Source organism: Aspergillus fischeri, genomic scaffold, assembly GCF_000149645.3.
Source record: "Aspergillus fischeri NRRL 181 1099437636263 genomic scaffold, whole genome shotgun sequence".
In the NCBI taxonomy this organism is placed as follows: domain Eukaryota; kingdom Fungi; phylum Ascomycota; class Eurotiomycetes; order Eurotiales; family Aspergillaceae; genus Aspergillus; species Aspergillus fischeri.
In genome coordinates, this window is record NW_001509763.1 from 323469 (window position 1) to 338370 (window position 14902).

Sequence of the window (14902 nt, forward strand, 5' to 3'; positions counted from 1 at the left end):
TCTCGGGGTTGGATCTCAGTACCACCCCGTTGGCCTGGAATTTGCATCCTTCGTCTCAAATATGACGCTGAACTGGGACGCCACCCGGGACGACTGCTCTGTAGCTCCAGCCGGTCAAGCTGCGATCTTGCCCGCAACCTACCAGCTTTGAACAACACATCGCAGTACTAATATCCTCGGACGGGAAGGATCATCACCAATCGTCGACCGTTGGGCCAAAAAAAGGTAGGGATATCGACTGGAAAATTAGCTGCTTCCCTTCTCTGCCTTTTTTATTTTGATTTTCCATTTGGAAATAATAATTGCGGAATGCAAACGTCCGGATAACCGAACGCTGACCGTTGGTCGAAAGAATGCAAGATGTCCGGCAGCGATGTCGAACACGTTTTTTGCTTGCCTAACAGCAGACCGCATCAATTCCGCCGCCAATCCTCGTCAAGCTCGAACGGAGCATATTATGACTCCCCTCTTGAAAGGCCATTAAATACACCCCCAACCGTCGGAGCGTCTTCTTCTTTGACTCGCGAGCCTTTGGTCGATACTTATCCTACTCACTCGGCTGCGGTAGCCTCTCAAACAAGCTGTGGCCCCGCCTCCGTTTCCTCAAAGGTTCAATTCGAAAACCACAACCAGAAAGATCGAGCATCGCCGGACCCAGACGAATTCTATCGCCCGCACCCCCCCGTCGTGGTTGAGGGAAGTGAAAGGGCATTGAATTCAAGTGATACCTCGATGATTGGAGAGGGTGGTCCCGCCACGGAAAATCGATCTACTTACGCGCAGCGTGCGCTTTCATTGACGGCGAAAACTGGGGAGCTACCGCGTGGAAGTATCGCGCAAAATCGTTCAGTGTCGGATTCATATTATAGGGGCCGTGGGTCAAATCACGTCAAAGGAGCAGGAGCCCCAACCTTGGCCGCGAGACCAAGACAGACATCGTTCAAGGATCTGGTGAATAAATTCAATCAGAACGTTGACCAAGTGCTCCCACTTCCAACGACATCAGCGTCTACCTCGAAGTCACACTCAAGAGCTCCGAGCCCGATCGGTCTCGTCGACAGCGTAGTGAGATCCAGGACACCGTCCCAATTGCGAGAATTGCGTGACCTCCCAAAAGCAAGGAGAGAGCCGCCATCCCGGTGGAAGTCAATCGATCGTTGCCAGGAAGATTTCTTGTCGAGTTCATTTCAGGCAGGCGTGGTCAACAACAGTGCCTTGGAAACTCTGGAGGCATCGTTACCTCGGCGTCCGTTCGGTGGATTGCTCACAGTTGATACAGGGGTTCCAAGATCAGGACTGGGAATTCCGGCACATTTGCGACGTCGAGGTTCTGAGGGAAGCATTCCTAGCCCGAATCCTGCACTCCTTGACAATCCGGACCGTTCAGCTGGGTTATCGCCTCTGACGCCAACCGCATGGTATCTGGGGCGGACGCCATTTCTTGAAGCTGTGAGCACTGGCGAGGGCAGCAGTAGTCATCGAAGAACGAGAAGTGATCTGTCTGGAGTTTTGCCTGTTGGTGTTGTGGCACAGTCGCCTGAGTCCCACATGGCGGTGCTGAGCCCCTTGCATCCAGGGCTGGGAGGGTCTCTAGAGAGCTCACATTCCAAGTCCCGCATACCTATATCGTCCACTCGTCTCCATACTGCTTCCGTTGCGGAGGACTGTTCCCAACTGAAAATCGACCCACTTTCTAGCAACCGCTTCGACGTGCAAGTTCCGCTGCCACCCAAAGGCATTAGCCGACTCCCCAAACCGTCCCCCAAATCCCCTCCTGCTGTCGCAGATGATGAGCGTACACCCATCGGGATGACATCGCCTCGAAGGCGAGAAATGACTTACGGCCGAGGTTCTCGTCGAGGAACGGAGAGGAACACCCTCCTTGAAGCATACATAGCCTCTCCTCCTCCCAAGAAATCACCTCCGCTGCGCAGTTCGAGACCTCGGCAGCCTGTTTCGCAAACAAATTCCACCACGCCGCGATCTCGAGTTGTGGAAACAGTGTCCAATTTTCAGAGACAGCTAAACCGCGAGCGGGATTTGCGGACCGCGCGGACGCGCGGACGTCGACTTCCAGAGCTGGGCAACGTCGACTTCGCGACCCGACGGCAGAGAATCCAGCAGGCATTCAATCGCACAGTGCAAGAGAATGAAAGAAAAGAGGAAGAAGCAGCGCAGCTTCGACTTCGTGCCAAAGCCCAAGAGAGCCAGCGGGCTCATGATGAGCCGACCGGTTCAGAGCAGAACTCCCAAGGGGACACCGGAATCGACCGTTCCCTGCCATCCGACCGTAACTCTGCCGTGAATGAGATCTCAACCGGGACCGATAATGAAGAAGAACATTTGACAGCGGATGACGGGGATTCACGGGGACCACCCCGGCTGCAGATTGACACCAATGTCGCTGCTCACGACACAGCAGCAAAAGACCCCAACGCCCATCCAATGACAATGGACTCCCCGACGTTGGGTCTTCCGGATATAAGTGCTGGAGAGCATGCGGTCCGCATCTCTTCCCCGGGAGCCGCCGACGGCCAGTCTACTTGCGCCGAAACACCAGTGTCGGTCGAAACTAATATCACTGCCCTTGACCCGGAGCCGCAAGCTAGTTTAAGTCGACAGAGCCTCCATGCCTCTCACCGAACATTACTGAGTCAAATAATGCAGATCCGGGAATCGAGTCCTGACACCTCGTCTTGTGATGAAGCGGATTACAGTTTTTCTGATACTGAGGATAGGGTATCAGTTCCAGTACTGCTGAGTGATGCCCCATGCTCTGAAGAATCGGTTGCCTCCAGCGATTGTCAAATACACCCTGATGCTTTCGTGCATTCGGACCAAGTTGGTCATGCAATTTTGAACAGGTGGAGTATAGGTTCCTGGTCATCTTCCCTTCACAACCAACAGTCCACGGACGACCATTGTGACGGCAGCGACGATGACCTCTCCCAGGTACAAGAGGTTGCACAGGACGGCGAAGTCGCTACCCAGTCCTGTTCCGCTTCGTCAAGTAATGCCCCCTCTGTCACTGGTCATCAACCCACAGCATACGTCTCAGCCAATAGGGAACCTGTCACCGAACAAAAACCCGAGCTCGTTTCTGAAAGAAGCGCTTATATGCATCCTAGCGCTCCCAACCTTGCGAGACTTGGTGGATGGGATTCGAAAAGGGTATCTAGGCTATATATTGAGGAGCTGGCTCGTGGCAGAGGCCATAGTCTTCCGATGCCTGCAATCCGCGCGTCTCCTGAGCCTCGGCTTGAGAGGCGCACGGATGGAAGAACAGATAGCTTGACTGATGACCCGGTTGTGATATCCAAGGCCGATGGTATCCCTCCTTCGGAACAAATTGGGCATACGGCAAGCCTGATATTTCGAGATGATTGGGAACATGCTTCTCCATCTATTGCAGACTGGATGCAAGCGGCCGTTACTGATGGAAGGGGCCCCCAAGAGCAAGATAGCAATGGTATTTCTGCGGGAGATAGTATATCAACTCCACGATTGGACACATCAGCTACAGATCGGACTGGGCACGAACAGGGCCGAGACACTGTGGGTCTCGCTATCAGAGTCCAACCACCGCAAGAGCTCAAATCAGGGGAGATTCAACAGACTTCGCTCCCCAGCTCTGATCCTGTCACCCATTCGGTCACCAACGAGGCGATCAATCAGTCGCAACAAAAGCCAGAGGCTGCACTGAGTATCCAGTCGATACAAACATCCTCTCGCTTCGCGCCGTCGCTGACTTTCGCACCCTTGGGCCAAGTTGAAAGTGCTGGAAGCAGCGAAGACTCCTCTCTTCGGAGGCTTCAACCTACACCCTCTTCCCACACTCTTGACTCATCAGCGACATCCCTGGTTCCTTCCACTACCGACCAGATCCGAGTCGATATTCGCAAATGCTCTCCATCCCCGGAGCAAAAACGCCTAAAGAAACGGAAGCATGTCATCAAAGAACTGGTTGATACTGAGTACAGTTTTGGAAGGGACATGAAGGTCGTTGACGATATCTACAAAGGGACTTCGAGTTCATGCTTGGATCTGTCACCCGAAGATGTCAAAATCCTATTCGGTAACTCAGATCAGATTGTGCAGTTTTCAATGAGCTTCCAGGATGCGCTTAAAGAGGCAGCAAGAAGCGTTTATGTTATGCCGAAATCTCAGCGATGGAGCAGTAAACGCAGCGCTCGTAACAATCATACCAACGCATCCAGGACAGACTCAGATGCTGCGAGTGGCGCAGGTGAAGTCTCTGATGCAGAGAAAGACAGATTAACCTTTATTGGCCAGGTTTTCCTGGCTCATATTGCTCCCATGGAAAAAGTGTACGCCGATTATTTGAAGAACCACGATGCCGCCAACAAGAAACTTCAAGTACTGCAACGAAACCCGAAAGTAGCCATTTGGCTGAAAGAATGTCGGGAATGGGCTTCAGATCTCACCACTGCTTGGGACCTAGACTCGCTACTTGTGAAGCCGGTGCAACGAATATTAAAGTACCCCTTACTCCTAAGCGAGATTCTGGATTCAACCCCGAGCGACCACCCGGACCGTCCATATCTGGTAAATGCTCTAGAAGAGGTCACTAACATCTCGGTCCGTATCAATGAAATGAAGAAACGAGCAGAGTTGGTCGGTCAGGTAGTTGGCCGCAAGAGGAAAGAATCAGATGTTAGAACCGGGCTGTCAAAGGCGTTTGGTCGTCGCACTGAGAAATTGAGGCAACAAGTTGGCCTTTCCGATTTGTTCGAAGACAAGCAGTACGATGCCCTATCGCAACGATTTGGGGATAGCTTCTTCCAGCTACAAGTTGTGATGCGTGATGTGGAGATGTACACACGGGAGGTCCAGAGCTCGTTAGATCGATTTAGCGAGTTTGTCGCCGCGATTGAAGGATTCGTCGATGTGGCTCAGTCGGGCTACTTGGACGTGGAGAGCAGGTGGCGTGACCTGAAGATGGCAGTGCGTGAAATAATGGCCACAGCTCTGCCTGAACATGTAAGTGGAGCAGACCCTTGACGTGTGGAAATGAGCTTTCAGGCTAATGCATGGTGCTCAGCTCGCCGTTGTCCGGAAAAGCGTCATTGACCCGATGGTTACGCTGCTCAAACTTTACGACGGGCCCCAGAGAGTGATGAAGAAACGGGACAAGCGGCTCTTGGACCATGCCCGATTCAAATCCATCAAGGACCGTGGTGACAAGCCCGACAAGAAAACAACAGAGCAAAGCGAACAATTCGTAGCTCTCAACGAGACCCTCAAGGACGAATTGCCCAAGCTCTACTCTCTGACTGCTAAGATGATGGAGGCATGCCTGAAAAACTTTGTGCACATACAGACTACGTGGTTCAATATCCTCCAAAGAAGATTAGCGGATCTCATCGATCCATTTCCCGACGATATCCAGCAGATCATCGGTGACTGGTCTGCAAACTTCACTCTGGCGGAGGCGCAGGTTTTGTCGCTTGGCATGTGCAACGGATCGCTGCTCGCTGATACTATCAATCTTGTCAACTTCAACACGCCTTCGACTGCACCTACCATCAGTTCGCCTCGACGGCCGTCAACTGTGAACAGCACTAGCACTCGCATAGGGTCTACCATGGGTGAATCACCTAAAGTCTCCCACGACTTCGGTAACGGCAGCAACATCTTCCAGTCTCCAAGCCTCGACGCTCAATCCCTGAGGTCGTACGGCCGCCATCGAGCCGATTCAGCTATCTCTGGTCGTGCTGCGCCAGAAAGCTCTGAAATCCCACGGAGTCAGATCCTGCAGCAGATCACAAACTCCTCATCTGCGTCCGTGGCCCCACAGCCCAAGCCAGAGTCCTTTCCCAGCCTGCCGAGGTTAAGTCTTGACTCGCCATTCCTCGTCGACATTATGGCCACTTCATCAAACGACCAGGTCTCTGAGAATCCACCAACCTCTCCTGGGGGTCGTTATTCGGGCTTTTTCTCGTCCGCTATGCCCATGTCGGACAATCCGCAGGACGACGCACCTGTGGAGGACACCGCGCCCAAGGAGCCGACGGTACTCTTCCTCGCTGCAAGCATCTATGAGTTCAATATCGATCGGGCGCGGCGTGAAGCCGGCTATCCTTATCTCACTTACGTCGCCGGAGAGATTTTTGATGTCATCGCTGAAAAGGGTGAGCTCTGGCTTGCCATAAACCAGGACGATGCAACCCACCAGGTCGGTTGGATCTGGAACAAACACTTTGCGAAGCTCTCCAGTTAGAAGTTGACTACGCGGGTAGAGTTATGCGTGTTATGATGTTATATGTTTGCATGACGCTTCCCAGCCGAATACTTGAATTGTTTTCTGTCAGAGTACCATGGCCTCGGATGACCTTTCATCTACGCTCTATATTCATATCACACTGAACTGCAACGGTGGATGAATTTGATGCATGGGCCAATGTTGGACTTATCCTTCATATTTGCTTTTTATTGTCTGTTTTATGGCGTGCATTTTCTGATATGACGGGACAAGGAAGATCTTTGGTTGCAATTACGCGGGTGGAAGAGGAAGCGACTGTTTGACCTACTGCCCTTACCATTCGGAAGGCAATATTTGAATGTACATTTAGATACCCCTGATTGAGCGACAAATGCATTAAATTCGAATGTCTATACCATTGTAATCCGTAGTCAGTAGGTCTTATCGAGATGCCTCCGAAACTCACCCACACATAGAGCGAGCCGCGGTGAGATCACGTGAAACACCAGCCACGCCGCAGCACCAGCCCCAAGTGACGTCTTGCACCGCGGCACCTGAAGTGGCTCATAGATCGCCGCAGGGGGCAAGCTGGAATCTTCCTGCCGACGACGAGGAGCTTGGGGGCGAAGGGGCTCCGTCAGTCATATCAATCAAGCCTTACTTCGAGGTTCAGCCAATTGTGAACACGACTATAACAGAAGCCTTTTCGTCAACGATCCCCCCTGCGCCGGTCCCGTTATCCATCTTCCCCACCCCCGCAAGGTCGTACGAGCCCCATTCTTGAAAGGAATCTCCGATTTCCGCTGCGTGCTTGTTCAGTTGGTGCTTGTCATGCAGAACTGGCGGACTGAACGAAAAGTTATTTAATTTTGATTTGTATATTCCTCATTTTATAGGTGCCTTTAAATCGATACGAGCGCTGTTTTTGATCGGTTCACACGAAATTCATCCCGTTCCGTATCGCCGAAGTTGGATTCCATTCGCGCTGTCACGGATTGGTATATCTTGAGCTCGGAGGATTGAGTGCAGGAGCCGGACACAATGCGGGACGGAGGCTTAGGAAAGCTGCACAAGAAGATGAGGCGGTTTGGTGATACTGTAAGTAGGGCAACCTACCGCGAGAGGCACTCGGCGGGACTGCGGAGATATTTGATCTGGAGATATGCTGAACTTTGACAGTTGAACCCGGAGGATGCGTATCTTAGTTGTGAGTGGTGTTCCCCTTCGCCATTGTCGCTTAGGACAAAGTGGATTTGACTAGGGCTGGAGTTGATAGACTATGATATACGGTGTACGGTATCCCCCGGGTTTATATCAGCGTGACTGGATGACCTGACAAATTGCAGTGACGAGGGAGGACATGCAGACTCTCAAGAATGACTGGCTTACGGATAATGTGGGTTGCATAGTGGCCGTAGAATGCATGCGGTAACTAACTTGCTCGCAGATTATTTCCTTCTGGGAGGAGTAAGTCAGGCGAGTGTTGTGATGGCTGTCGGAGAACTGATGAATTCAGATATCTGGAGAGGGAGTTCCTCGTTCAGTATAAGACGTCCAATATTGTGCTTCTTCGTCCCAGCATGTCTTTCATGCTATTACAGACGCCGAATCCTCTCTCATTGCGTGAGGCCTTACCCGACTTTTCTCGTACAACGCATGTCTTTCTTCCCATAAACGATTGCCGGAACGTGACTGAAGCCGAGGGTGGCTCGCACTGGTCGCTTCTGCTGATATCCATTGTTGACGGCGTGGCATTTCACTATGATTCGCTGCCTCCGGGGAACTACTGGGAGGCAAGAGCCGTGACGCAGAAATTTGGCACGCTTCTCAACCGGCCAATACGGTTTATTCATCTGGAAGATTCCCCCGTACAGGAAAATGGCAGCGACTGCGGCGTCTTTGTATGCCTGAGTATGCGGCACCTTCTTCTGAAACGGCTCTTAACCGCCAATGCAAATGAGAAAGTCAGCATGAGCTTGGGTGGGAGGAAGGTTGATGCTCGTGCTGGTAGGAAAGAGATCGCCAAGATTATCGAAGGTTTTCGAAAAGAAGGCGAGAGGCGTCGGTCGTAAGTAACTCAACTCATTCGTCTTCCCGAAGATGGCGGCCCGTACTGATGGGGAACAGTTCAAGTCTGAGTCCTATGGGGAAGAAGTCGTCAAGTCCTCCTCGGATCGAATGATGCTAGAGTCAGCAGTAACGCGGGCATGTTGCCCAAATCTTTGAATAATGAGGGCGCACCGGAGAACAGGCGCAGGTATAGGTCAACTCAAGGGGGCTGAGAAGTGGTGTTTATGATTCTGCATGCATACGATGATATGAATTTACCAACTATTGCAGTGCTTTGAATGGACGATACCTTTTGTTCTCTCCATCTCTTAAATTGGGACAAGTTTTCTCCTGCTCCTGCCTGCTTCTTAACGTCTCACACCTTCCTAGGCATTAGCGGACTAATGAGCAGGATATGTCTGGCTACGACACGCAAAATGACCGTTAGCTACATCCACATCTTTGCAGGTTTACAAGCTTCCGTCGGTTGGATACATGATGCTGGACTCCTTGATTATCTATGTTTTCCCATGCCATCCTATGTCAATCCATCTAATGTGCAACTAATTGTCGTCCCTCCATTGCCATGGCTGTCGATATGCGCCTCCCTCCTGCCGTCATTGCCTTCGTTGCTTCCTCGCGCCCTCTGTCAGTGCTGCTCTTTCCTCCTCGACTTCCTCTTGAGCTCCTTCCTCTACCTCTCTCTGCCACTCAAAACAGATCCTATAAAACACCTCTTCTCTCCTCCCTCCTCTTTTTCCTCTTTCTTCTTCTTCTCTCAACACCATATGGTCGTTTGATGCTAGTATCGTGATTTCACGCTCTGCGTTCGTCTCAACTTCATATCGTGTTTCTGCGTTTACTGCTCCTGCTACTGCTACCACCTTTTCTTGCTCCAGTTTTTCCCTTTTTCCTCTTTTCCCGCTCTTGACCAAATTGTTTTGACGGCCGTTGTTCGCAATGTCTCGTCTCAGCAAGCTTGGGTACAACCTCTCCTCATCCTCCGCCTCCTCCTTCTCCCCTTCCTCCCTCTCCTCTTCCTCCTTCTCCTCGTCCTTCTCCCGCTTCATGCATCGCCGGACTCCGACGGTTCCTTGCAAGTCTCTCGTGTCAGACTGTTCGCCCATCCGTTCTGCTGGCGTCTCTTCTTTCACCGAGGTACGTAGAGGTACATATCTTTCCACTCGGTCTTCCCGTGCAACTGCCCCTGCCCCTGCTCCTGCACGTTCCGCCCCTTCCCTTCCAGCTCCTTCTACTCGCTTCGTTCGTGCACCTGTTCCAGCTCGCACTGGGACAGGTGACACTCTCACCCGCAGCCTTCCTTCGCAGAGTCGAGGAGCTGCTCAACAGGACGGACCCCTTGACGTCGTCCATTCCATTATGGAGAGAGCTCGACTCCGCTCTCAAGCCCTTCGTTCCCGCTATGGTCACCCAGAGAGACCGCGAGTTGACCCTAGAACCCAACCTCGAGTCGAACCCTCTTCCACTTCTTTTGTTCCGACCACCCGTCCCACCCGTTTCACCGAGCGCATCCGCATTCTCGCCGAAGAAGCAGCCGCTAGTTCTGCCAACCGCCGCGCCACTCTTTCGAAACTCGCTGCCTTCGACGAAGTTGTGGCCCGCGTCAGAGCACGAAAACAGTCGACGCCTTCCGCTCCTCCCATTGACGCCACTCGTCCTGTCACTCGCGCGGAAAGAGTCCGTCCCTTTGCTTCTTCTATCAACACTACTCGTCCTATCACTCGTCCTGTCACTAGCTCAGAACGAGTCCGTCCCTCCGCTTCTTCAGTCTTCGACCGCATCTCCGACCTTCGCGCCGCCCAGGCCGAGCGACGCCGTTGGATCGACGAGATGATCGCTCAGCAAAAAGAACGTGCTTTGACTCAGGCCACTACTTCCGCCGCCATCGAGCAATTCCGAGCCAAGCATCAGGCACGACTCGCCAACCGATCCCGCGAGGGACACCTGACGTCACCTCACCGGGCCCCGACCAACAGCACCCGAAATACGGCGATTCCAGCAGCAGACCCGGTACGTACGCGACGCTCGACTCCGCCAGCCGACCGACTCCGCAAGGATAAGCCAGCGAAGCGCGTTCGTTTCGGAGATGTTACTGTACAGCCTGTATCTCGCTGGATCGTCAAGTCGAAGCACGTGCACAAACGTAGTTCCTAGCGGCCACCGGGCCACTTCCACTACTTTTGCTCAACCCGTGGGAGTCTGATGAGGATGGCTGGTTTCTCGAGATAATGCTCGTTTCTACTGTGACACCGTATTGTCTATTCGTTCAGCTCCGTTCCTTCACACAGTTGTCTGCTGGCTCTGGTCTTCGATGGGGAAGTCCAACCAGGTACTGCTGATGAGTTTATAGATCGCTGGCGTACTCCGTCCTGTTGAGGTATTGATGGTGCTACTGCTATGGCCTTAAGGTGACTCGAGCGTCTCTTGACATGGTCGAAGCTGGATTGACTGGAATTATAGGACATTCTGTGTGGTAATGACGCACCCCGCCAGAAGCGCCAAGGGCGGCGCTCCGCCCCGCCGAGTCAATGCCGAGACCGACTCCGAAGACTGTGTACGCCTCCGGAGGCTTGTGGTGGCGCAAAAGTGTAGAGTTGGTGGTGAGTTGCTCTCCTTTTGTTTGTGCTACTGACACTGATACGATCTAGTGATCGGTGGCCACTCTTGAAAGACTGTATTGCAGCCGAATTCCGATTTGACTTCAGGTGAGTGCTCTTCTATTGACACAAGCCGCGCTTCTTGAGTTGGCTGACTTGGATTGAAGCGTTAGAGACCCGCGGCCAATCGAGAGAGTCTTCAGGACGCTGGGGGAGGATGGTGGCTTGTGTTGTTGGAACACATGGTAAGCTCCGATTTTGGTCGCGGCTTCACTGGCAACTGCTGAGATCTCCTAGCGTGTTAACGATCCCGTGGTTCGCCGGAAATTGGACGTATGAGGAATTCCGACAGATACTGGGTAAGCTTGGTGTCCTCTGTTGTTGTGTTATTCGCACTGACTGAGATGATCTAGGGCGGACGAATTGGAGGTGTGCGCTGGCTGAGGTTGTTGGCAAGCATCCGAAGCAAGATTCGTGAGTCAAGCTTTCGCTTGGTCGTTTCTCAAAGCCGTTGCTAACGTACCACAGCAAGTACTATGATCATCAGTTGCCAGGTGTTTGGACGATGCGGGTTTGGTGCGTTAAGGTGGATGGATTCTGTGTGTTCGGGTTGTCCGTCTTGTTGTCTTTCTGTTTGTTGTTTTGCGCTTTGCACGTACGGACTGATGGTTTCCATACATATCTCTTTTTCCAGTCCGCTTCGATCCATTGCTTTTGCTGCTCTCGTTAAGCTTTGACAATGCTATCTTTCACTTTTTCGCTCCACATACTCATCAATGCCTATCAGAGAGATTCGGTGCTTGCCTTTCCTAGACTCGGGTATAAGACTCTGTAGCATTTATTTCGTTGCCCTCGACCTTGAAAAGGCACACGCATGCAGGTCTGGTGGACATATCCAAGCACAAATTGCGGCAGATGAAGACTGTGGGGCCCTGACGGCAGTTGTGGCAGTCTCTCAACTCCGTACACTGCTGGGCAAACAGCTTTGAGTCATATGCGTCCCTATTGTTCATCTACGTATCAGAGGTAGAACAATGATTGGGGTGTCTATATGCAACCTAGACTGGTGTAAGGGGTACATAGCTGCATACGCTGCATGCACGGCGTGCATCTGCATCTGCATATCTCTACATATCAGATGGAGGATGTCAGGACCTACTCTTGATAATCAGGTAATCAAAGCTTTATATCTACTGGTGACATAGTTGCAGATCAAAAGAAGCAAAGACGCTCTGATTTTCCTTTCGATATTGACACTTTTCTGCTTATCTGTTTACTTTGGTCCAGATCAGGAAGGAATGGACTTGTCTATTGTGGCTATCAACTATGTGAATTGTATGCAATTCGTCTCATCGGTCTCATACTGTTATGATGCAAGCGTTCGATATATCGACAAAGTCCTGATGGTTGATGCCATTCAATACTTGGCTCTTATAAGGCAGGTATGGATGAGAGGCGTCCAGCCTCAGTCGCAGTGACTCTTCCACTGCCATTTCCGAGTCTGCTTTCATGGTCGTTGGCAGACAGAACAATAGATAGCTGAGTAAAGACGCGCATTGGAGCTTGAGATGATTGCGGTTTATCGATCTCAAGGGAAAATTAGAAAGAGGATATAATGTTATGATTCGCAAGGCCAGACTGCCTGAATAGAAGAGAAAAGAGGCAGTGGAGAGAACAACGCCGGGAACGCCAGCTCATGGATGCAGACACAGCAGGCGGAGACAAGGTGATTCAAGACTGCAGGATATCGAAGACGAATGAAGACCAGTAGAAAGATATAGAAATGTCGCCAGAATCAATGTGAGAGAACCGACATGCTGACAGCCCAAAGTCTATACGAAAAAAATGTCAAGTGACGAAGCGATGCCTGAAGAGACGTGCGAAGAAGAACCGGAACCAGCACAAGCACAAGGCTAAAATGGGTATGTGACGCCAATCATCAAATTAGAGCAGGTCGGTCATTGATACATATCCGCGCGCATTAGACCAGTAAACCTTATTACTATAGCATTGCAAGGTCAAAGGTAACCAGCTGACAGGCCATATTTAAGCTATGGCTGTTATGGGGGCGTAGGCGTCTGGCGGACCTCTGGCTGGTCGGCTCGACGCTTCTCGCGGGATCGCATATACATCCCGTCCGATTGGGAATCGGTGGCCGTGGGTGGTAGATCCATCGGCCGAGGCACTGCTGGATTCTGTGCCTGCTGTTGTTGCTGCTGGGCTATAATTTCTCGAGCGTAGAATTCCACCAGCATCGTACCGTACGCTTCGAGCTCTTCAACGGAGATCGAGAGGCGGAAATCGTTTAGGAGGAGAAATTGAAGTTCGAGATGGTTTAATTCGACTAGGGGGAGGCCGCCGACCTAAACGAAGTTCAGCGAATTTTTTTTTTTCCTTTTTGCCTCAGTTCAAGGGTAGCGAACCTTTGCGTATCGAGAATTAGTATAAAAAACATCAGAGAAGAATTTACTGGCACAAGTTACACCCGCGATGACCAGCCGATGAATGTTAAAACTGTCGACGACGAAAAAATGGGAGAGGCTCTCATTCTCGTCCTGAGGGTAAAGGGAAGGTGAAATGGAGGATGGACTCTTTGGATCCTGCGCTCGCATCCCGGTCGATGATGGCGGAGTGACCATTGGGGATGCTTGCGTATGATGACCGATCGACGAATCAGAAAATCTCGACCTGGATGGGTCAGTGTGCACGGTTGCTCCACGGTCGCAGCGGCGCTGCAGGCGCTCAAGTTGGCCCTTATTCACCAACTCCGTCATGCGATCGAAATATACCAACAGGCTGAGAAACACTTCGTAGGTGGTGGGACAGTATTTGTGGATACGCGTTAGGTAACTGAGAATAGTGATACTCGGTACGTTTTTGCCATGAAAGGCAAGTACGCTGGTAGCTTGTGGGCTGAGGTTGGCGGTGCTCTCAGGTGGCGGAATATGTCGATGGACATGCTCGTGGTGTAGGTCGTTGGTGGTGGTGATTTTTGTCAGGAGCCCCGCAACCATCTCAATGATATCCGTGACCGGCATGGAACTGATTTCATACTGGCGCTCTTGGTACCAAGACCCGGGCGTCTGGCTTCTCTGCGACTGCGCCAAAAACTCTTCGCTAGCGAAGCTCTGGATATGAGACAGGTCACGAACTTTGATGCGACTCGGCGAACTGGCCTCGGAGCCTCCAAGAGAGCGTAGCGACTGAAATGTGGGCCTCAACCGCGGCGACGCGGGTGATGAGTGACTATACGAAGCGACCAGTGTCGGCTCCGTGGCTGTCTGGCTGGCATGTCCGAATCGGTTGGAGGTGTATGAAGTCGACTGGAAGGAAGCTTCGGGATGGTGTGCGAGGTTGGAGGTGGTCGAGCTCATTGAGACCGAATGGGGAGGGGTGTGGGTTGGCCCTGGGGTAGTTGAAGACGCCCGGGTGGAAGGAAGGGAGTTGATGTGAGATTGACGGGAGATGTAGGCCGGCACATCATATGGTGGTGGGTGGGAGTGCAGGCGAGCAGAGCCAGCGGCAGACGTTGATGGCGGGGCCGTGGACGAGGTGGGGGTAGTGGTCGCGGACGTAGACCTGGAGCTTCCGGTCTCCAGCTGTGACGACGGATGGTGAGATGAGGTCCGATAAACAGATTCCGATGGATTGATGGAGCCTCCCAGCATCGTGTAGGAGCTATCAATTCGATCCGACCGCGGTTGATTCAGAACGACCGATCCCATGTCAAGCCGAGGAGAAAATAGAGGGCGAGTTTGAGAAATCGCCCGCGTAACGGCGAATCCTAGAGCAACAGTGGCACAACAACAATCAGCCTCAAGAAAGCATTGAGGACAAGCGAAGTGGGGAACATAAGGGAATCAAGTCTCGATCGCAAGACTCGGAGATAGAGGGCCTGATGGGCTAAGGAGCAAAGAGGGGTTGATTACTATTCTATTATGAACAAGAAATTCAGGAAACGTTAGAAGAGCCTGGACCTGGAGACTGCAGTTTTACCCGCAATTATTATTGA

The 14902-nt window shown here is 52.0% G+C and overlaps 4 protein-coding genes across 4 annotated transcripts, besides 1 other annotated feature; 3 read left to right on the top strand and 1 right to left on the bottom strand.

Moving 5' to 3' along the window:
• Nucleotides 1–360: 360 nt before the first annotated feature.
• On the top strand, nt 361–6241 carry NFIA_025560 (putative Rho guanyl nucleotide exchange factor; the record flags this gene model as incomplete). Its single annotated transcript, XM_001261379.1, has 2 exons — nt 361–5001; nt 5063–6241. 2 exons carry the CDS (start codon nt 361–363, stop codon nt 6239–6241), a joined length of 5820 nt encoding a protein of 1939 aa, XP_001261380.1.
• A 1023-nt stretch (nt 6242–7264) lies between these two features.
• NFIA_025570 (Ulp1 protease family protein) lies at nt 7265–8295 on the top strand (the record flags this gene model as incomplete). Its single annotated transcript, XM_001261380.1, has 5 exons — nt 7265–7321; nt 7403–7430; nt 7570–7619; nt 7671–7690; nt 7740–8295. 5 exons carry the CDS (start codon nt 7265–7267, stop codon nt 8293–8295), a joined length of 711 nt encoding a protein of 236 aa, XP_001261381.1.
• Nucleotides 8296–9232: 937 nt separating this feature from the next.
• NFIA_025580 (uncharacterized protein) lies at nt 9233–10496 on the top strand (the record flags this gene model as incomplete). Its single annotated transcript, XM_001261381.1, has 2 exons — nt 9233–10307; nt 10441–10496. The coding sequence occupies 2 exons, from the start codon at nt 9233–9235 to the stop codon at nt 10494–10496; spliced, it is 1131 nt and encodes a 376-aa protein (XP_001261382.1).
• Nucleotides 9281–9321: a microsatellite.
• Nucleotides 10497–12950: 2454 nt separating the features above from the next.
• NFIA_025590 (putative cyclin-dependent protein kinase complex component) lies at nt 12951–14615 on the bottom strand (the record flags this gene model as incomplete). Its single annotated transcript, XM_001261382.1, has 2 exons — nt 12951–13253; nt 13314–14615. The coding sequence occupies 2 exons, from the start codon at nt 14613–14615 to the stop codon at nt 12951–12953; spliced, it is 1605 nt and encodes a 534-aa protein (XP_001261383.1).
• Between the last annotated feature and the right edge of the window lie 287 nt (nt 14616–14902).